Here is a 21,609-nt window from a genome sequence, read left to right as displayed (position 1 = left end):
CCCAGATATTCATTTGTAAAGGGACTTGGGAGCAGCTTTATACCTTCTACCCTTCCTTACCAGTCTGTTGCTTTGGTCTTCCTGTCTTAGTGTGTTTCCTCGGAGGGGCCCAGGTCTCATGGGGAGACTGCGGCCAGTGCATGAGAAGTTGGCTGGGGTGGTGATCACATCGTTAGCCCCGCTCCAAACACTGGTCTGAACAGCAGCGGAAGATCCAGGAAGCAGCGGCCCTCCTATCTCCATAAATGAACGCAGGTGCCGAGCCTCCGTCTAGCCCTTTCCCTGCTGCCCACAGTAGCGTACTGCACTTGAGGCTGAGGGACACCACATTCCACTGGTCACTACAGAGAGGGGCCCTCAAATTTGGCCCCCAAAACCTCCTCAGCATCCCTTCTCCTCCACTCTTTCTCTGAGCTGAATGGCCCAGGACCCACCGGCAATACCACACAGAAAACACGGAAGCAGAAGTTGCTTTAATCAAAGGGTGATGTCCTCAATCAGGTGGACCTCCCTCAGACGTTGGTGGTGGGGTCTCAGCCTATGTCCCACGGGCCCTGAGGCCCCCCAGGAAGGAGGGAGCAGCTAACAGTGAGCTCTGGCAGGGGCCAGGGACTGGAAAACAGGGGCACCCAGACCCAGGGGCAGGGCACCGACAGGTGGAGTGAAGCTGAGTGGGGGCCAGAACGGCTTCGCACACACGCTTCTCCCTGGGGCCGCTGAGGTGGCCATGCATCAGGCGGGCAGAGCGGCAGCAAGAGGGCTGAGGGCGGGGGCCATTGGGGGCAGGAGCGCTTAGGAGATGAGGCGACTGTGAAGCTGGTGCAGCTGCTCCTGGGTCAGCACCAGCCGGTGTCGCTGTCCCAGGCCAGCCGCACACGAGAAGGTCACTTTGCCCAAGTACACAGTGTCGTCCTGCTGTTCCTCCTTGGCCTGGGGGTTGGTGAGGAGAGAACCCTGGGTCAGGGGCTCACTCATCCCTGAGCCCGGGGAACAAGGCAGCCCCTGGGAGACAGGTTTGGGGCGCCTAGGCAATGGTGACGTTTTCCAAATCAGAATTGGGGTATACAGTCTGACAAGGGACTTTTGAGCCCTCTGGGTGACAAAAGTCATAGAAGCTTAACTGCTAAAATAGCGGAATTTCTGGAGGCGGTGCAAGAACTGTTGAGTTGAGACTTAGCTAGATAAAAGGATGTGCAGTTGCTGGACCTGAGACCCCAGAGGCCTCTCCAAATTCTAGGGGGGAGAGGAAGGACCCCCCGGAGCCTCCAGGCTTGCCACCTCTCCCCACGCTCTCTCTTACCCTGAGGAAGGCTGAGGAAGGGAAGGTGGCAAAGTCAGTGGGGACGGTGGCTCCAGGGCGCTGCGATACAGTCTCCTTGAGGACCTCATCCTGGCGGAGGAGGAGGGGAGGAAGGGTTCATTCAGGGGACCTGCACAGGCTACCCCAGCATCTTCTATTTCACAGGGACACTAATACCTGGAGCAGGGACCAGTCCCCTCGATCACCAAACTTCTGCTCTTCCCTCTGACCCCTCCCCGCCCCAACAACCTCACTTTATGGTAGGGCCCAACTCAGATTCCACCGGCTCTCCGTCCCCAACCACTACCCCGAGGTGATCTCAGCTCTGACAGAAGCTGCACCTGAACCGCACGCTCTAAAGATGATCCTGTTCAAGCCATTTTGTTGATGAGAATCTGCCTTCTGTTTGCACCAAGACAGTGAGCTCCCAAGGCAGAAACCCTCCTTCCCTTCCACCTCCTGCCACGTGGCATCTGGCACGGGGTTGGGCCCGGAGGAACTCCAGCAGGGCCTGTGCAAGCCACTGTGCTACGGCTCCGTCAGAGAATGCTCTCGGAAGAGCTCTCAGGGTGAGGAAGGACAGGGTTAGCACTGACCTTGAGCTTCTCGATGGTGTCGCTTAGGGACTTGAGCTGAGCCACTTGCTCCAGGAGCTGGGCTGACGGGCTCTTGGCAGCTGTGGGGAAGGAAGGCTGGTGAGGCCCAGGCAGGCGGCTGTGCTGGACTAAGGGTCAGCAGTGCAGATACTGGACCCTCTCGCGGAACACGCACATTGGAGAGGGATGAATCAAGCAAACTGAACACTGAGACCAGAGAGCAGTGTGGGAGCTGGCTGGGCAGGGGCTACATCCCTGGGGCAAGAGAGGGGGTGTGTTCCTCGTCTCGGGGGTTGGCAGGTGCATACCAGGGCTCACGCGCGTGATATCTACTACGTGGGTGTGTGTGCTCAGCTGATTCAACCTCTCCAGCAGCTGGTTGGTCTTTCGATAGAGCGCTCCAGTCTCCAGCTCATTGCCAGGGCCCTCGTGGGGCGGGAGAGAGAGCTTTGCCACATGCAGAGGGGGCAGGGATGCTAAAGAGGCCTTCATCTGGGCTCCCTGTGGAGGGAAAAAGAGAGGGGTGGTAAGGCCCTGCCATCAGTCCCCAATGGGGCAGACAGGCCTCACCCCAGTCCTCCCGCGACTCCCTCACCTTGAGGACGCTGTTCTCATGCTGGAGCTGGGAGATGTGCAGCCTCATGGCCGAGATCTGCTGAAGCAGCAGTGGCGAGTCCTTCACCAGCCCCGGGCCTGGCACAGGCCCCAGAGCCTGCCCAGGGGCGGCTCCTGTGGTACCACAACAAACGTCTATGGCCCCAGGTGGAGATGGCTGAAAATGGGCTGCATCCCTGCTCATCCCCCCCTCTTTATCTCCTCCTACCCCCAGTCCTGGCTGCTCCCAGAGGGGAAGTCTCACCCTGTTCCCCCAGCCCCAATTCCCACCAGCCCTGGCAACCCCCAGCCAGGGCGGGTCTCTACCTCGCTGCTGTTCTTCTGTGCTCGGGAGAGCCCGTGGGGAGCAGGAAAAGAGGAGAGAGGAATTAGGTGATTTGGGGGTTAGGGGGACACACCCAAGGAATCCTGGACATGACCTGCAGGAACACCCTTTTCCTGACTTTCACCCTACCTTCTCTAACAAGACCCTGCCTCTGCTGCCCACCTTTGGGGAAAGGGCAAACGTGTGAAGAAGACAGGAAAGGGGAATGCGGCCATGAAGAATGTGACGTGCGAGGAAGAGCGACAGTGGTAGTATGTGCTGGAGGAAGCCCTTTGGGGCTGGAGGCCATTCCTGCCTCCCTGATTCATACTCTACCTCCAAGAAGGGCAGAGGGGGTGCTCCCAAGACCCCGACGTGTCTGCACCCTCACTGCTCCCCAGCAACAAAGCATAAGTTGAGGTTACAGACACATTCCTGTGTTCTTTGGGTTCCCCACTGCTCTGAGACAAAAGACAGCCTTTTTCTGATGGGAAGGTTCATAAGTTCAGAACCAGTATTTGTTTAAAGAGCCTGTACTAAAACAATACAGTGTGGTAATTCTGGAGACCCCTCCCCAAGGAACAGGAAGCCAGATGTCTGCTCCATGGGAGTCAAAAAGGTTCTTGGTCACCTCCCAAGCTCAAAAGGCACCAATGACAGGGGCTTTGATGAGGATAAGACCCTAGCTGAGGCCAGCTGACAAGACAAGTACAGCAGGGGTGGTCTAGAGACCCTAAGGGCTAAATTCTAAGGCAAGGAGATTGTCTTCTGGAGGTGAGGAGGGTAAGTAAGAAACAGAAGAGAAGACAACAAACTAGGGCAGATGAGAACTAACATGGCAGTGGCCACCTTCTTGGTCAGGAAACTAGGGAGACTAAGCTTGGAAGCCAGAAAAACTCGAGGTAAGAAGCTCTGACCACACTAAAAGACCAGGCAAAGGTTAGAACCCCAGCCCCAGTGAAACGGGGAGAATGCAGCAATGGAAGACGACAGCCGTACCACAGGGGGAAGCCACATGAACTCAACAGGGAAAACAATGGTGCCCAAGCAGAGGAGCAATGAAGGGTAGGCATCGGGCACAGCTGGGTACCCGGCAGTCCGCCCGGCCTGCTGCAGGCTGATGAACCTCTGGCATACAGGGCTGGGTCAGAAAGGCCAGAATGCAGACGCAGAAGGGACACATACTAGAGTCCAACTAGAGTCATGGTAATTCTGAGCTACGCTGACAACTTGGTAATACCCCCCTTGGTCAGAGGGACTAGGCACATATCTCCAGAAGTAAAATCTTGGTGAAAGGTGCTACAGCATGAAACTGGGCCAGCACGCTCCTGACAGAACATCCGTGGGTAAGAAGGGGGCCGAGTCACACTGAGCCAAGCACAAGAGCAAGGCCATTCAGTCTCCAGGGGGCCGGTGCTGCCTGTCCCACTGCACTCACCACCAGCAATGCCAGAGACCAGGGTAGCAATACCCGAGGGAGGGGGCCCGCGGAGGCCCTCGATGGTGCGCTTGGACTGGCTGCTGAGCCGCTGCTTTAGCTCCGCCTTCTCTGCCTCCAGCTGGTCAATGTCAGCCTGCAGCGCATCCATCGTCTCCTCGAACTCTCTGTGAAGAGACGCTGGGCTTGGGCGGGTCCCTTCCCCACAGCCCCACCCCACTCCTCAGTCCTGACAGGTCCTGGGAGTAACCGTGCTGGTGAGGACCAGGGCAACACAGGTGCAGACTCGGGTGAGATAATGGGGGTGGCAGTGGGCAAGGAAAACCGTCTGCTCCCCCGGGGAGCCTCACTATGAGGGGCCTGTTAAGGGGTGGGTTAGGAGGCTGAGAGGGCTGGCAGCGGGGAGGGCTGGGGAAGTGCCTGACTTCTCCTTCTTCCGCAGCAGCGCCTGGGTCTCATCCAGCCGAGTCTGGACTTTCTCAATGCGCTCATCTGCGTCCTTGGCAGCGCTGTCCAGCTTCTTCTCCAGGAGGCTCAGCCGCACATTGGCCTCACTCAGCTCCTCCCCCTGGACCAGGGCAGAAAGCTTCTAATGCCCTTACATCCTCCCACGGCCCCCCAGGGACCCGGGATAGGCCATAACAAAGCTCCCTCAGAGCCCCCAAGAGCTCCCACTGATCAAGGGTGCCACTTCTCCATTCAATCCCAACCCGTCTCAGTCCCAAAGCCCAACACTTACTGCTGCCCTGTGCCCCACAGCACTTCCTGGCCCCCAGACCCTGAGCCTACCCTACTCTCACCTTGATCTTGAGTGACTTCTTCAACTCCTTGATAACTGTCTCTCGATCTTCAAGCTTCAAGCCCAGGCCTTCAGCGTCTGTGATCTCCGCACGAAGGGCTGCAGCCCGCAGCTCGACAGGAGGAGGCTAAGGGCCAGGTGAGGGCAGAGGGCAGTGGTGGGGAAAGGGGGTCACCAACATGTTCCTTTCAGAGATCCAATTTCTTGTCTTCTAATCAGGATGGTACTTGCCAGATTCCAGCCCCCCCAAAAGCAGCGTCTCTAAGTCCCGCCAACCGCCCGGAAGCCCCGAGGAGCTCCTCCCACCTTGCTGGGGGGCCGCTCCGCATCGTACTCTCCTTCCTGCATGGCTGTGGCCAGCTTGTTCATGGTGCTGATGAGGATGCTGCACGACTGGCGCAGACACTCGTAGGGGCTGCTGGAAGGGGTCCCATAGATCTGGAAGAGCCCAGGGCAGCAGTGAAAATCTCACGCCGGCCACCTGACTCCCAGCCCATCCTCCTGCCCAGTCACCCAGGCCCACCTGCTCGCTGGCTTTGAAGGCCAGTTCCTCCAGGGCAGCCACGGGCAGTCCCTCGTTCTCTGCCAGTGGGGCAATGAGCTGGGCAGCAGCAGCTGCCACTTCCTGCAGCACAGCTACCACCCACGTCAGGTGTTTCCTGCAGTCTAGGAGTGTGTCGGATACCTGTGCGACAGGCCAGACTCAGGCGCCCACCTGGGTGCAGCACCACAGCTCCCAGTACCTCCACACCATTCTTGCCCCTGCCCAGATGCAGAACTTGATGTCCTGGGCCCTTCTCGTTCTACTCAGCTTCCTTCCCTCCCCCTCACAGCCCTAAACCTGTGGTCCAAAGGCCAGTGCAGTAGGGATCCCAGGAGCATCTGTCCCCGGCATTCGCCTCCGGATCTTCTTGCAGAACTGGCGGATGTCACTGCACGACGTTTCCAGGTCCCGGAGCAGGAGGGCAATATCTGAAGCCTCCTGTCCACCCTACTCAGGGAATAGGAAACAGATGGGAAACCGAGTCAGCATTGGGGCTGCGATGAGGAGGGGGGAACTAAGAACAAAGAGGAGCTTGAACAGGCCCAGTTGTGTTCTCACCTGCAAGAAGGCACGCAGCCGTCCCACCTCCACGCCCATGCAATCCAGGGCACTCTGGGTGAACTGTGAGGACAGAAGCGTGTGCTCGTCAGCCCCCAACAGGAGCCCTCCTGCCCGATCATCATCTCTAAGAAGTCCCCGCCCCATACATAAGCAGGTCCTCTGGCTTCCCTGATCTGGCCTTAGCGACCCTGCGCCCGTCTTATGTGGCACCCCCGAGGGCCTCCGTTTCTGATCTCTACATGGGACTCAACCACCGGCCCAGACACCTCACCTTGATGTGGTCGGCCAGCTGCATGGTACTGTCCTCGGGCTGTTCGGCAAGGTGGATGCTATACAGATGCTGAGGATGACAAAGAGACAGACAGCCTACAGGCCTCGGAAGGATAGAGAATTCTTCCCCAACTGTGGCGTGAGCCCCGTCATCACTGGACTCCAGGGGCACGAGAATCTAAAACCCCCAAGGGCTGCACCCTGAGGCAAGTTCACCCACAGCAAGCCGAGCCCCAGGCACACAACCTGGGCTATGCTGGCCACAGCCCCAGAAGAAACCGCCCGTCCACCCTGCACCAAGCCGGAGTCCTGGCCCCAGACCTGGTAGTACTTGATGGCCTTGGTGAGAGGTTCAACATTGACGGTCTCATCCAGCTGGTCCTTGTGCAGCAGCTCAATGAGGAAGTCCAAGGAGCGCTCGTGGGCACTCATCTCAGGGTAGAGGCCGCCAACCTTCTTATACACATCCACATTGCACTGAGAGAGGGCACTGGAGACCAGACAAGGGCCCTGTGAGGCCAGGGTCTGCCAGGCAATCGCGGTTCCAGCCAATCTGAGACCCGTGGCCTGGAATGGGGGTCAGGGGTCACTTACTGCTCATAGCGGTGAAGTGTGGCCTGCAGCAGACTCAGCGAGTACGCCAGCCCCGCGGCAAAGCTGAGCTGCTCCCCTGCAGCTCCTCGAAGCCCAGGCCGCTCTGAACAGTTCTCGCTTAGTTCAAACTTCTCCTGGGCCTGCTTCCGGATCAGCTCCGCCTATGGGAAGACATGCCAGGGCCCCAGAGCTCAGAGCAGAGGATGGAGAACACAGATTCAGGAATACAGAACACGGAGCTGAGCAACTATTGGGGGCTGGCTGGTGGAGAAAGCAGCAACATCTCCCAGGTGGGCAGGGGAATGCATAATGATGTGGCTGCTGGCGGATGTAAGGACTTGGGACGTGGGGATGAGGGCAGCGGACGCCGGGGGACCGAGCTCTTTCCCGCAAGCTGCTGCTCCTGCTACCTTTCCCCTGACGCTATCCTGACAGTTAGCCCCCCACTAACTCCTAGTCATCTTCTAGGTCTCAGCTCAAATGTCACTCCTTCAGTGACACCCCTCCATCTAAATCAGCTCCCCAACTCTGCTCTCTCAAAGCAGCTACCTCCTACCAGGCCACGTGTAATACACACCCATCTGCAGCTTTGTTGACTACGTTCCTCCACCACATCCCAACCCTCCGGAGCAGGGACGCCGACGGCAGGCTCCCCTGGGCTTCCTCAGTGCCTGCTTCACAGCACGTCCCACGGCTTTCTGCAGGACTTGTGACTGACTGGCCATACCTTACAAATGAGACGAGGCATGAGCAGCAGCACCAGGACGCAGTCATGGTCCCCGCCGGGCCGCAGGAAGCTGTCGGGCATGAAGGCTGTCAGCAGGGACATGTGCCGGTTGGCCTGGGCCACCTCCATCTGCCTCAGTTCCATCTCAATCGCCTGTGTGGTGGACAGGGAGGCAGGCTGAGCCGGGTAGGGTCCAGGCCCACTGCGCCTTGCGCCACCAGGTCCTCTGCTTCTAGGAGCCCAGGCCAGCAGGCTCCCGAAGCACCACACAACGCATCCCCTTCCCCAGGAATCCACACCACGTCAGTCCACAGCCACACTCTCCCCTCTCTCAGGAAAGCCCACTCGCTTTCCTGACCTTGGCGTGGGCCTTGGTCTCAGCAAACTTGATTTTGAAGTCAAAAGTCTCTGGGGGTGGCTGCTGCTGCCGCTCCACCGATGCTTCCTGCTGGTTTGTCAGTTCCCGATTCACGTCCTGGGAGCAGGGACAGACAGTGAGGGACAGCTGGGTCACAAGGGAGCCCTGGGGGGATGGTGAGTGGAGAGCAGGGGGTGCACAGGCACCTGTAGGTGGGCGGTCAGCTGGCGGTACTTCCTGATGGTTTGCTGGTAGTCTGCCACTGTCTCCTGGGCTGCCTCCACACGCTTCTGGGCCTCGCGCACCCGAGCCCCCGCCATGTCCAGCTGCTCCCGCAGCTCCAGTTCTGTCTCACGTGCATTCTCCTGCAGCTCGTCATTCATCTCATTGATGGCTTCCTGGGAGGCCACAAGGGAATTGGGGCGAAGGAAAGGCAGGGTCAGGGCAGCAGGCCAGCCAGGGTGGGGCCACTCACTACACACCCTGCTCAAAAGTCAGGGGTCTTGTGTCAGTTCCTCTCTCAGCAAGTCCCTTTTAATTACCCTGCGGTAGGGTCAAAGGCAGGGGTCTGCTCTCCTCTTACCAAGTCCCCCACAGTCTCTCTCAATTCCCGCACTTTCTCCTCCAGATTCAGGTTCCGGTCTGTCAGCATCTCCACCATCTCCTCAGCACCCAGAGCAGCATCCACCTGTGTTATAGGGAGGGAACGGGGAGAAGGGCTGCTGAAAGGTGCCCAGAGAGAGGAGGCACCTACAAGAGAGTCGGGGGAGAGGGGAGGAGGACCCTGGGCAAGGGGCGGGCTCCCCAGACCTGCTCCTTCAGCTCATCGATGGTACTCTCTGCCTGGCTCAGCTCCTCCTGCAGACGCTCCCGCTGTTGCCTCACAACTTCCAGCTCTTGGTTCTTCTTTTCCATGAGCTTCTGGAGTTTCACATGCTCCTGCTTCTCTGAGGAAGAAAGATCCCGCATCCTATGGGGAAGCGGGGAGACAGGAGGCGTAGCGTGTGTCAGTCACTGTGCGCTCTAACACAACTGGGCACAGGAGCGTGGGTTCCGGGACCAAGCAGTGAGGGGACCCTACCTCACCAGGGCATCCTTTAGGCGGGCGTTCTGCTCCTCGAACTGCTTGAGCTGGTAACTGGACGCAGCCCCATCGGAGCCTAAGGAAAACCATGAACACTTTCAGACATGGGTCCAACCCCACCACTTGCTCCCCAGCAGCTCCTGGCCCCTTACCCTTCTCTTCAATCTCAGCCTTGAGGATCTCCAAGTCAGTGGTGAGCTCGTCCACACGCTCCTTCAGCGCCTCCACCTCCTGCTGCAGGGACTCGGCCCGCTCTTCAGCCATCTCCTTGTCCAGAGTGGCCATCTCGATGGCGTCAGCAGTGTCAGCCATCTCCTCCATGTAGCGTTCCTTTGCCTCCAGTGCCTCCTTGGCTTCCTGACAAGGGGTGGAGGTTGGGGGGGGGGGCAAGTGCAGAGACGCCTGATGCGTCCTGTCTCACAGAACGTTCCAGGCTCCAGCTCCAGTTGTGTTTCCAGTACACTTCCGCAGGCCACCTGCCTCCCAGCCCAGCCACCCCTTCACCCTGAGTCCCACCTTCCGCGCCTCCTTGAGGCGCCGCTGCAGGTCTGCCTGCTGCTCCTGCATTTTGCTCTTCCATTCCTGCACCTGCTCCAGCTGGATCTTGTATTTCTCCAGCTCCTTTAGCTTTGCTTTGTCCTCTGCCCGTTTCAGCCGCAGGGTCTCCAGTTTTTCCTCCAGGTCCCGCACCTGAGCCCTCAGCCCCTCTTCCTCCTGCAAAGGAGAGACCCCATCATTCTGTGTATAACCTTCCTTCCCCCCCCCACCCCCACCAAGACTAAGCTGGAGCAGAAAGGACAGGAATGCATGCAAACATCATTCCGGTCCCAGGGTCAAAAGCACGTAGCATATAAACATCTGAGTAGAGACCAATACATATGGGGAAAGTGTGGAGGAAGGTCAGAGAGGAAAGGGTAGCTTAGTGGCAGGATACCCATATGCTATGTCCCCACTCTTCTGATCCAAGTTCTGGGTCTCCCCGACCCTGGGAAATGTCCAAGACCCGCCAGGGGTCACTGACCTCTTTGTGTCTTGGTTCATCTTCACTCTAACCCCAGTCCTTACCTTGGAGGGGGAAGGAAGAGGGGGTGCTGCTCCAGGAGAGGTGAGGGCCGGCGTGGGGATGATGGGTGCTGCCAGCGGAGTCTGAGCTGGAGTGCTGGGCTCACTGCTACTCAGCTCACCTGCTGATGCTGAGCCAGAGGGGCCCAGGGAGCTACTGGCGCCAGCCACCCCAGCACTACTGGCTGGGCGGGCGGGCTATTCAGAGAGGGTAGGGGCAGACCAGAAGAACAAGGGGGTAGGGGTGGTGAAAGAGCAAGAGACAGAATACGAGAATATGGTGAAGGGAGGAGACAGAAAGAAAAAGGCAGAAAGGGAGTGTCAAAGCACAATGAGAACAGAGAAACAGAGTGATGGGGAAAGGGAAAATGACACAAAGATAGTGAGAAAGGACAGGGGAGGGAGGGAGGCAGGGGGGAGGAAAAAGAAGGGATGGAGAAAGACATATAAGATTATAAGCCTCCTCCCTTGGCTCTGACCTCACATTCCTCCCAGCTCTGGTACTACCCCTTAGAGCAGAATCCCTTACTCCCCAGAACTCCCCTCCGTGACCCACTTGTGATCATTCTAGCAGTTTCTTAATATTCCTGATCCTATCATTGCTCTGGACCTGCGCCCTCTTCCCCCAGAGATAAAAAGTGCCTCAATGTCATTTCCAGAGAGAAAGAACAGATTAGAGTTTGTTCTCTAACTTTCATGTTCCCAGATAAGACTGGGCTAAAAGTGAGGTTACCGGGCTCTAAACCCCTGCTAAGCCCTCCCTGCTCTTTCGCAGTCATGCTGATTCTCCCTCCCTTGGTCTATGGTCTATTTCAGGGGACCCTGCAGATAAAAGGGCCGGGGGAAACTTGTATTCTTATACTCTCCCACGAAACAAGGTCAGCACAGCCAGTGCTTCTGTCATCTCCCTCCCTCCACGACACAGGCTCTAACCAGGCACCACTACCTAGGCCTGTGTGGGGCTGGGGGCGGAGGAACTGCCCTGGAGCCCCCAGCCCTGAAGCGGACAGGCCTGTCCAGTGCTCTCCTATGCAGTGCTGAGCTCTCCTGGTGGGCTGACACTCAGAGACCATGTGTGTCCACAGACACTCCCACCCAAAGCCTCTGACAGTCATTTACAAGGCCAAGTTCTTCTTCACCTCTCTTTCAATCCCCGCACAGATCAGAACTAGTCAAACCACCCTTCTTCAAGAAGGCTTTGACTTGATTAATCACAACCACTCTCATCTCTCTTTTGTACTCAAGCTACTGGCTCAGACATCCACTCAAGAGCCAGAAGTCATTTCCCAGGAGTGGCCTGTCACTACCCTCAGTGCCCACACTCCCATGAAAAGAGAACCCAAGATGCACTGTGACCAGCTCTGACTTGGTCATACACATGCCCACATACATGCACATGCCTGAAACGTGTGTGTACATTCAGCAGTGGCTTGCACAGAGGCCTGTTTTTTTTCTCACCTTGGGCCGCCGAGTTGTGGTCTGGACAGGCAACAGGAGCCAGAGGAGAAGTAGGCAGGAAAGAAAGGATAACGGCACAAAGACAGACAGCAATAGGGACAGCAGTGAGAGCAGAAGAAGTGACAGGAATGGGGCTACGGTTCGCCATCCCCTCGTCCCCACCCCAACCCTTTTCCCATCAGTGAATCATCTTGTTCCTACTCCAGGAACTCAGAACTCTGGTTCCTTCTCTCACTTTTGCCCAACCCTTGTAGACCTCACCCGTTCAGACACCCTGGAAATTCTAGAACCTCTGTCTCCTAGGCTGAGCCACAGGAGACCATGGGCAGCAGCTGGTGGAGAAGGACTCCAGAGACCATGCCTTCTGCAAACAACTTCTGGCACTCCAGCTCAGAGCCAGAGGCTCCGCCCACCCACCGTTCCCAAGGACTTTGCCAGGTCAGCCCCTTCCTTCAAGTGCTAGACTCCACAGGGTACTCCTTAGAAATACCCTGTGACAGGACTAATGGCATGAGCCCAGAAATGAGTGATATGAACCCAACAGAGGGAGAGCAAGCCCCCAAGGCACAACGAGGGCTGCTGTCCTCCTACCCCCACCCCACCCCTTGCCCAGGACCAGATCCTGCAGCAGCCACATCCCTAGGGCAGAGGGCTCAGGTGTCAGGACCATGAATATCACATTAGCTAGAAGCCCAGAGCTCAGCAAAGTAACCCCACCCCGCTGCAAGAAAGGAGGTGGGGATGGGCAGAAGCATATACAAACTACTGCTCTAAAGCAAATCCAGGAACCCGGGTTACTGCAAGGTGGGAAAACAGAGGAGTAACTCCAACTCCCAAATAGTGTTCTTGCTACCCAGTATCCCATGGCTCCAGCAAAGACAAGATTTGGCCTGGGCCCTTTTTCTAGGAGACACTAAGGCCAGGGAGACCAAGCTCCACCACTCCTAGTCTGAGCTAAGCTTCCATAGCTGTATGTAAAAAAACTGTTCTAGGGTCCTCATCCCACCCTAGAAAAGTCCCTTGACACAAACCCTGGTGGGGGAAGGATGCCAAGAGTACAACCAAGAGTCATTCTAGCAGAGGTTCGGGGAAGGAGGCCTGCTAGAGGCACCTGCTTTCCCAGATACTCTCACAGGAAACTCCCAGAGCTGCTTTGCAGCAGAAGCTGCTTCAACCCCAAGCCTATAATGCCACTGGGTACAAGGCCCAGAACACAGACTCAGTCAGAGCCAAAAGCAGGCCAGGGAGGGAGGGAGCAAATGTCCAGGGTGTGGGGCACTGCCGTGACACACACCTCTCCCTGCCCCCACTTTCACCTCCACCCTCCTCCCCCAACCAGGTAGACAGACAAGTCAATCAGCCCCCACCCCCACCCCAGCAGCCTGCTGCCACTATCTCCCTGGCAACCCAGCATTAGGACCAGAGCAAGCAAGAGTACCTTTCGGGCTGTCGGTGCCTGTCTCATCATTGCAGAAAACCAAAGAAAGCCAGGAGAGGAAGGAGGAGGGAGAGAGGAGGATAGACACACAGAGGAAGGACAAACGGAGGGAGGGAAAGAGACCGAACAGAGGGAAAGGCGGCGGAGACAGGAGATTAGTGCATCAAATCCCAACAATGCAGCCTCAGCTTCCCGGCCAGCGGCTGCCCAGCCCCAAATGGCTGCGGCTCAGCTGCAGAAGCCCCGCGGGTGCACAGAGGGACCGCCAGGCTCCGGCAGGCACCAGAGAGGCACCGGCCCAGGTCGCCAGTTTAGGCTGACGGCAGCCTCAGTGGCCGCAGCACCAGCTCCACCTGACGTCATGCACCCGCCCTCCTCTGCTCCATGGGGGCGGAGCCACTGCTCCTCAGTCACCTAGCAACCGTCTGTCTCTGCTGGCTCCTCCTCCTCCTCATGACTGGACAGTGCTGTGCAGATCCCACACTGCTTCCTCCTCCAATTAACAGGTTCTTCCCTCTGCTCCCCTCCCCAAGTGTCTGTTCCAAGAAACTGGGCTAGGGGCTACCCCGGAAAAGGCACCTTCTGGGGCCAGGGCATTACTGGCAGGACACGATCTTACTGCTCCACCAGCCTGTCTCCTACTCACACTGCCCCCGGCCACAACCCCGTCCACTCCACTTCTGTCTCTTCTCAGCAGCACGCACCGCCAGAACACCCCTCCCGCCAGCATCAGCTCTGGGGGGCACAAAGTGACATTCAGAAGCCCTGGGGACCATTCAGCAGCAGCTCTACTGACGGTGTCTGGCTCCTCTCCCAACCCTCCCGGCTGGAGGCAGGTTAAGTCTGTCTCTAAGGTGCTTCCAGAAAGGACCAGCACCTTGCAGAGACATCTGGGTTCTCCTCTGCCCTCCCCCTCAAAATACATTCTTCTGTTCTGGAGTTAGCTCCCTGTTGCCCAAGTGTGAGAGCGGGGACCCTCAGCTAAGCAACCTGCTGCTGCCATCAGGTGCTGCAAGAGAACCACTGGAGAGAAAGACCTGCGGGGGACTTTACTTGACTGACACTTTGCACCGTGAGCAAAAAGGCACTATATCCCAGCGCAGCAGCCCAGGCTGGGCTTTGCCACGTTTCCCCGGGGAAGCTGCCAAAACCCCAGGACTTGGGCATGGCGCAGGCTCCGCCAGCATCAGGTCAGGCTGCAGCCAGAACTCCTCCACAGACATCAGACTGGGGTCCATGCTCTTCTCTATCCAGGGGCCTGGTGTGAGAGGGAAGCCCCAACTAGGAGACAGTAATTAAGGGAAGAAACCACGTTTCTATGTCCTTGCAATGGGTCCAGCATCCTTTGGAGGATTATTTCCCTTCTTACATCCCCATTCCCATCAGAGACCGGACCGAAAGCAAGTACCAGCATGTGGTCTCTTCTACGACAAGACTTCAAAGTGAGGACCTATCACCAACCAGGAGTCGAAAGGCAGACGCTCCCCTCCCACTGCCCCCATCCAACAGCTCTCCATGCAGGGTCAGCTGGCAACAGGGAAATCACAGAATCGTGCATACAGCACAGCACATACAGGTCAAACAGGCACATGCAGCTCAGAGACAGCTTGGGCACAGGCCCAAGGCAAGGGCTGGTGTGAGGAAGTGTTCATGGCAGCGACTTAAGAGTTTAAAAGACTCCAGGGGGTGGCACAGTTGAGCACCACTCCGATAATGGCTGTTGGAAGGCTGCAAAGGGAGAGAGGTGGGCCTCAGGCACAACAGCAGAGGAAGGAAGAGGCAGGAAAAGAGTGATGGCCGGCGGGCGTTCACAGCAGCGTCCACCCAGCGGCAGGCACAGACTCAGGTGTTCCAACCTGGGACTGTTCTTACTGTGCTCTGTTCCCTGGCCTCCTGCTGCCTGGCCCAACCACCTCACTTGGTACTTTCCATACCCTCAACTCCCTACTGCCACTGCCCCCAAGCTCAGGCTGAGTGGGAACCCACTGTAACCCAGTAAATGCTCTATTCCCTGCAGCGGCTATGTAGACATCTCAGTCTCTGATTAGAAGTCCGGAGGCGAGGAGGGGTGGGGATTGTTCTCATGAGTGCTACCTGGGCCTGGACACAGAGCCTGATGTCCTTGCAGCCCTCAAAGGAACTCTGAAAGCCAAGGCCGCCATTTCCTCTGGCCAGCCCAGCCCAAGGTCACACACACATGCATGCAGCAACCCAAGACATGCAGGACAGTTGCGGAGGGGGCTCATGGCCCTCACCCACCCAGGCACAAATAGTAAACACACCACCTTCTTAGGCTTCAGTCCCCGCTGCATGAGGGTAAGAAAGGGCAGAGTTAGAGAACAGACGTCACACTGTGCTAGTTGGCCAGACATCCTGGGTGGAGGTATTAAGACCAAGTCAGGCACAGAGGTAGAGTGAGTCAGGTCACTGTCGAGCTCTGGGTGAGATGAGGGGACCCTCAAAGATCAGCTTCCAGGATGTCCACACCCTGGCCCCGAGAAGCTGGTAAGTCTGGAGCCCCACCTCACACCCCGTGCGGAGCAGCAAAGGGGAGCTAGGACAGGCCCTCTACATACCGCCTAGGACAGGTGGCATGGGCCCAGCTCATCATTCCCCTGTGAGCACAGGAGAGCTCCTTCCCCTAGTGCCGAGCTAACCCTTTCCCTCAGGCCCTTGAGATCTTGGCAGCCTTGGATACCAAAAGGTAGGAAGTACTAAGGTCAGACCTGTCCTTCCTCTCACCCCCCAGCCTCAGTTCCAATTGACCCTGAACTTTCAAGCCTTAGTAGTTGTTCCCTACTACTCACCCCTAAAACAGCAACTCATACCCAGAAAGCTTCATTCTCAGGGAGGTTGGAAACTAGCAGGCTAACTCAGTTTACTCGCTTACTGCTTCTACCTGCCTGGCCTTGGGTCTCCCTGCTCTCTTTCTCCCTTCCCTCTTTCTATTACTCCCCACTCCCACCCCCAACCACTCACCAGTTTGCTGGTCTTTGCAGCTGAGTCAGTTCCCTCTGTAGAAAGCAAATAGAAACAAGTGTGTGTTTGTACACAGGGGCGGGACAGGGAACAGTCTGGCAGGAAAGGAAAGCTATACCAAGGGAATATGGTGGTGACAGAAAATCTCAGGATCCACCATGGCCCTGTGTTCTGGGGAAAAGTCCCTGGGGACTCCTGGATGTGGGAGGTCAAGTTAAGTGGGTGGTTGTTACCTCTTTTGAGGACCTTTGAGGCAGAAGAATCAGGTGTCTCTGGGGAAGTAGTATCTGCTCCATCTTCAAATACCTGAATCTGAAGTCACAGAATAGACTCAATATAACCAGATCAAGAATGTTACGCTGTAATATGGGCCCCTCCCCAAGCCGCAAGCAAGCCTGGGGTACAGGGCAGCTTACCTAAGGATGGATCCCCAATCTTTCCTCCCCGACTACCTCCCACTCTCCCAACCAGAGACTTACACTCATGCCCAGGAAAAGGGAGCACCTACAACACTTCAGTTGCATGTGCAACAGAGCATGTGCACACGCACGCACACACACACGCACACACATGTAGGGTGTGAGTACCTGGGATTGACGCACAAAGATGCCATGCCCTTCATCGCAAGTGAAGTATTTCCTGCCTTGGACAGTTCCATCATTCTTGCCCTTCGCTTCATCCAGGATCACACCTACCCACTTGCCAGTGGCAAAGAGTGTGGCTCCCACATAGGCCACAGTGCCTCGGTGCCCTTTCCCAATCACCTCCACACGGGAGCCCACGCGGAGAGGCCGGGCACTTGCCTCTGCACTCATTCTGCTACCGCTGGGCGTCTGAAAGAAAGACAAGGCAAACATACACCATGAAAGACCTCGGTCAAGGGTGTCATCCTACTGCATTAGAAAGGCCCCAGTCAGGGTCCTGGACTGAGAAAGGACCAGAAGTCACTTTCCTGAATCCCATTCGCAGGGTGAAGTGGGCCCCCAAATTCCCTTCTGAAAAATGTCAGTGACATGTTCTTCTAAGACTTCTCCAAACTCCTCCGGAATCAGCCAGAATTTTTAAGAGTTTATATTTAAATTTTATAACAAATCGGAATTCATTGATAGATCTGTGAATGTCAACACACGGCTGCTTTCTCAGGAGCACTGTCCCCCAAGGAGGGGAATGAAGCTCAAGCAAATAACTCAGTTTAGACCAGGCTCCCCACAACCCAGTGCCCTGACTGAGTGGGGAAGACAGGCGACTCAGGTGTCCCTGGGGAAGTAGTAACTGTTCCACAGAACCCTGCTCCCGTCTCCACTGTGGCCTGTCTTCCCTGTGTCCAGATGGTTCTCTCAGGCCTGTCTCTTCCAGAGACACACAACTGTACTCCTTCCAGCCTTCAAGTCACCGCCACTCCTTCTAGACCTGACTGCCCCACCCCCATCCACACACCCACCGCCTCACTGCAGCCCATTCAACAATTTAACTCCCTTCTTCCTATCAACTCCCTACCCCTAAGCTCTAGATCCTTCACCCATACTACGTTGCTACAAAAAGTAAAACAAAGGCCCCGTAAATCAGATACCTCAGATCTGTCCTGCACTCTGGCCCCAGACTCTGCCCAGTGGTCCAAATGGATGGCTTATCACCCCAGGGATGGACAGGGCAAAGAGACTCAACGCTGTCCTTGGTAAGCTCTCAGCTTCTGACATACCCATGATGACAGGACACAACATGAAACTAGGTCCCAAATAGGTCCATGGTTTAGAAGAAAATCACACCTAAGCCATTTTTAGCAATAGCAGCTCCATGAACCAGGGGCCTTAGAGCAAACAAGTGAATGAGGTGTGAAGTGACACCATAGTCCTAAAGACTCCACGGGGGCTCCCCTCCAATACCCCACTTGGCTTCAGAAGGGAGCCCTGCCACAGCCTGTCACTCCCCAATTCCCTTCCCCAAGGAGCTCATCCAGGAAGGTGAGGCGCTCCCAGGGGCTCCAGGACCCCAATCCTACCTGGGCGATGTAGGGTACCTCTCCTAGACCTATCAATGAACAGTGACATCAGGGCTGGCCCCACACTCAGAGACTCCCCCCAACCTCCCAACCCTAAGAAGCCTCTCAGAACCAGGTGGGCACAACAGTGGGCACAGATTTAGTCGTAGCCAGGAGAGAGAGAAAGCAAGTGACAAACAACAAAGCAGCTCTAAAGAAAGACTTCACTATAAAAGCCATTCCAACCTACCGACCCCATTCGGAGTCCCCAAGATAGTGCAGCCCCTCAGGAACGTCTGGCCTGAGGTCCAATTCGAGTCAGAGGTCGGGCCTCCCGAGTGCCCACTGAGGGCCCACCTCTGGGAGAGGAAGCCTGTGCAGCCTCACAACCTCGGGGCTGCGAGGGGCCTCCCCAGCCCCCACGGCAATGGCCACAGGCACCCAGGCCTTCTCCAGCAGCCCTCCCAGGGCCACCCCAGCTCAGGGCCACTTACCCGGCTGTACACGTGCCTCTTGCTCTGGGCCATGTTGCTCACCTGGCCGCTACGGCCTCTACCCCCTCCCCGGCTGGCCAAAGACAGAGAAAAGGCAGAAACCTAGCCAGGAGGGTCAGGACTCCAGGCCCTCATGGACAGACACAGAAGCCATCAGGCACGGCCTTCCCCAGTCCATGGACCTGCTGCGGCAGGGGTAGGGTCCGAGATGGGGACTGAGGAGCAGTCCCCTCTGCTGCCCGAGGATTCCTGAAGCCAGAGACACCGAATCCTGCTTGCCAACTGATGAGACTCACTCTGCGCTAGTGCTGCTCCAGACTTGTCAGGAACAGTGCTGGCCTCTGGGTCCTAGTGCCGCCCTGCTTCACCTGGGCCAGAGGAGAAGGGCAAGGACGACAGGAGGCCGGGCCACGGACCCTCAGCACTCACCTCTAGAGAAGACGGTCCTAGGGCTGGGAGTACAGCCCTGACGGGTCCTCCCGTGGGCACCCCCTCACTATCATGCCCTGCCCCCCACGATGTGAGGCCTCAGCAAGTATGAAAGCATCAAGTGACAATTGAAAACCATCAGCGGCCTAGGCACCCATGCAGCCCAAATAAGGGTCTCCCGACCCCTTTCTAGTGTTCTCCCTTCCCTTTCTAAACTCTGGACTCGGGGTCCAAAATCACGATATTAGGGCCTGGATTTCAATCTCACAGAGGGCCAGAGAGGCCGGGTCCTGTCCACTGTCCAGCAAAGGAAGGGCAGTAGCAGAGGCAACTTCACACACACAGCAAAGCAATACCCCACGCTGGCAAGGGGTGCCACAGTCACTGTCTCCCTTCTGGATGTTATAAATGGTCAGCCTCTGAAGCCCAAGATTGTCAGGTTCAACTGGATTCATCAGGGCCATGGCCAAAAGCACAAGGCCCAGTTCCCCTCCATCGCCTGATACGATGGTTTGTTGTCTATATTTCTGTTTCACAAAATGTCTTTATAACCGTGTATTACTTTTATAATGAAAAATGTTTAATAAGATTGTACATTCTAGCAAAAGGTCTCCAGAGGGCAATGTAACGATACCACTTCATTCATTTTCCCAGCTAACATGGACCAGGAACCAACAGAGCAGGGTGACAACCCCTAAGTCGCCAACAGGTTGGCCTGAGGTCTGACCTATCTACTAGGTGTGGTGTGGATCTAGACACCCTGAGCCTAGGGATACCTGCCTTGTCCAGACTGGGCTTCACTGGCCAAGCAGGGTCTGCCTCCACGCCCCCCTTTTTCCAAGGCAGCCTAAGAGTACCCTGGTGACCAACAGCCAGATCTCAGGCCCGCAAACACCTCTCCACATCTTCAATCCTGGCCAAACACCCGGGGAAACCATTTCTCTCCTCCCATGCAAAATCTCCATGCTGCCTCCTCCCTTCCCCAATCACAGTACACAGGTGCGCAGGGCCACGCAGGTCCTTGCTGCCTGGACTTCACATGTTCAGCACACTTTACAGAGCGCCTTGGTTTTCGACTCATGCTGCTTACGTCCAATTCCTGGCTTCACAACTTGGTAGCTACAACTCAAGAGAGCTGCTGTGAGGATTAGCTAAGATAAGACACGTAGAACATTTAAGACATTGCCTGGTAGGTTAACAAGTACTCAACAAAAGTTAGCTAATAACAATGTTGTGATCAGGCATTTGGGAACCACAGTAACACCACAGAGAGGCAGGCCAGAGACAATGCAGACAAGGAAAGACAGGCTTAGAAAACTGGACAACTTCTCTGAAGTTACATGGAAGGTGAGAGGTGGACTCAACCAACACTGGAACCAAAGCCTGAACTGGAACCCTCTGGCCATTCTACCATCCTCACTGTTATCACACACCTCCAGGCTCCCAAGGCCATGCTCTTCCTCTAGACCACACCGCCGTCGGAGATCTAACAATCTCACAACTCACTAGCCACACAGGTGTATGTACCATGTTTCCCCGAAAATAAGACCTAGCTGGACAATCAGCTCTGATCTGATGCATCTTCTGGGGCAAAAATTAATATAAGACGTGGTATTATGTTATATTATTACATTACATTATATTATATTATATTATATTATATTATATTATATTATATTATATTAATTATATTGTATACCCGATCTTATAGTAAAATAAAATGAGGTCTTATATTAATTTTTGCTCCAAAAGACACATTAGAGCTGACTGTCTGGTTGTCTTATTTTCAGGGAAACACAGTAGTTACCTAAGTTTGTAGAGGCTGTTTCTTCTCCTATATCTACATTAATGTTATGAGGCTTGAGTAAGATAAAGCACATCAAAGTGCTTTGTAAAAAGTGCAGAAGCTGTAGAAGTGCAAAAAATCACCTGACATGATAACAAATGATATATGTCTTAAAATATCTAGACAACAAATATTATAAGAGTTACAGACAGGAGAAAGGTGAGCTAGAAAGAAAAGGGGCACCTGAGTAGACCTTGAATTATAGGTTGTTTTTTTGTATACGTGGAGAGGAAAGTCCTACAAACATTATAAATTGTGAAGCCAGTATGAATAGAGACAGAAACAATTTTGATTAACTAGGGAATATCAAAGAAGACTAGCTGGACTAAGTGAAGGAATCAAGATGAGTTCTATTCAACTATAAGCCTTTTAAAGCAGAGCCCATAAAGAGAACTTTTCCTCTTTATGATCCCATCACCCTTAGTTCCTGGCGTCAAATACTTATTGACTAAATAAACACATCAATACTTATATGTACTGGAAGGTAAGTATGGATAGTCAGAGAGTTTACCATCAGGTAGAGATAGATGGACTTGATCCAATAACAGGACACCAGTCTCTTTCTGAGCAGGAGACTAGCATAATGGAAACTACTTTAGGAAGATCAAACCGGTGGCAGAACGGATGGAGTGGAAACAGGCGCAACTCGGTAAAGATACGGATAACAGAAAGGGGACTGCTGCAGGAATGAGCAAGGGGTGAGGAGGGTCGGAACGAACCTCATGAGAGAGAAGA

General features: G+C 55.6%; 1 protein-coding gene across 20 annotated transcripts in view; it reads right to left on the bottom strand.

The window, feature by feature from the left end:
- Positions 1–458: 458 nt before the first annotated feature.
- The window catches only part of DCTN1 (dynactin subunit 1), a 29,653-nt gene continuing 8,502 nt past the window's right edge, over positions 459–21,609 (bottom strand). For 2 of the 20 annotated variants that reach the window (XM_081068133.1, XM_081068132.1), the window contains 31 exons: positions 16,715–16,960; positions 16,361–16,439; positions 16,128–16,162; positions 15,434–15,454; positions 13,149–13,166; positions 11,711–11,731; positions 10,256–10,450; positions 9,707–9,904; positions 9,343–9,547; positions 9,188–9,266; positions 8,917–9,076; positions 8,690–8,794; positions 8,313–8,504; positions 8,107–8,223; positions 7,749–7,901; positions 7,022–7,182; positions 6,749–6,917; positions 6,429–6,497; positions 6,155–6,217; positions 5,894–6,043; positions 5,576–5,737; positions 5,359–5,490; positions 5,054–5,179; positions 4,679–4,821; positions 4,254–4,420; positions 2,818–2,832; positions 2,492–2,625; positions 2,205–2,397; positions 1,897–1,976; positions 1,301–1,390; positions 459–930 (listed from right to left, as the gene is read on the bottom strand). In XM_081068133.1, coding sequence (XP_080924259.1) covers positions 793–930; positions 1,301–1,390; positions 1,897–1,976; positions 2,205–2,397; positions 2,492–2,625; positions 2,818–2,832; positions 4,254–4,420; positions 4,679–4,821; positions 5,054–5,179; positions 5,359–5,490; positions 5,576–5,737; positions 5,894–6,043; positions 6,155–6,217; positions 6,429–6,497; positions 6,749–6,917; positions 7,022–7,182; positions 7,749–7,901; positions 8,107–8,223; positions 8,313–8,504; positions 8,690–8,794; positions 8,917–9,076; positions 9,188–9,266; positions 9,343–9,547; positions 9,707–9,904; positions 10,256–10,450; positions 11,711–11,731; positions 13,149–13,166; positions 15,434–15,454; positions 16,128–16,162; positions 16,361–16,439; positions 16,715–16,942 — 3,798 coding nt within the window. In that variant the 5' untranslated portion in view covers positions 16,943–16,960 and the 3' untranslated portion in view covers positions 459–792. Of the gene's footprint in view, positions 931–1,300; positions 1,391–1,896; positions 1,977–2,204; positions 2,398–2,491; positions 2,626–2,817; positions 2,833–4,244; positions 4,421–4,678; positions 4,822–5,053; positions 5,180–5,358; positions 5,491–5,575; positions 5,738–5,893; positions 6,044–6,154; positions 6,218–6,428; positions 6,498–6,748; positions 6,918–7,021; positions 7,183–7,748; positions 7,902–8,106; positions 8,224–8,312; positions 8,505–8,689; positions 8,795–8,916; positions 9,077–9,187; positions 9,267–9,342; positions 9,548–9,706; positions 9,905–10,255; positions 10,451–11,710; positions 11,732–13,148; positions 13,167–15,433; positions 15,455–16,127; positions 16,163–16,360; positions 16,440–16,714; positions 16,961–18,599; positions 18,904–21,609 lie in introns of those variants that run through there. The other 18 variants (XR_013994599.1, XR_013994600.1, XM_081068128.1 and 15 more) reach the window with 14 other exon arrangements.

This window comes from Rhinolophus hipposideros (genome assembly GCF_964194185.1).
Source record: "Rhinolophus hipposideros genome assembly, chromosome: 12".
NCBI lineage: Eukaryota > Metazoa > Chordata > Mammalia > Chiroptera > Rhinolophidae > Rhinolophus > Rhinolophus hipposideros.
This window is presented reverse-complemented; position numbering and strand designations above follow the sequence as displayed.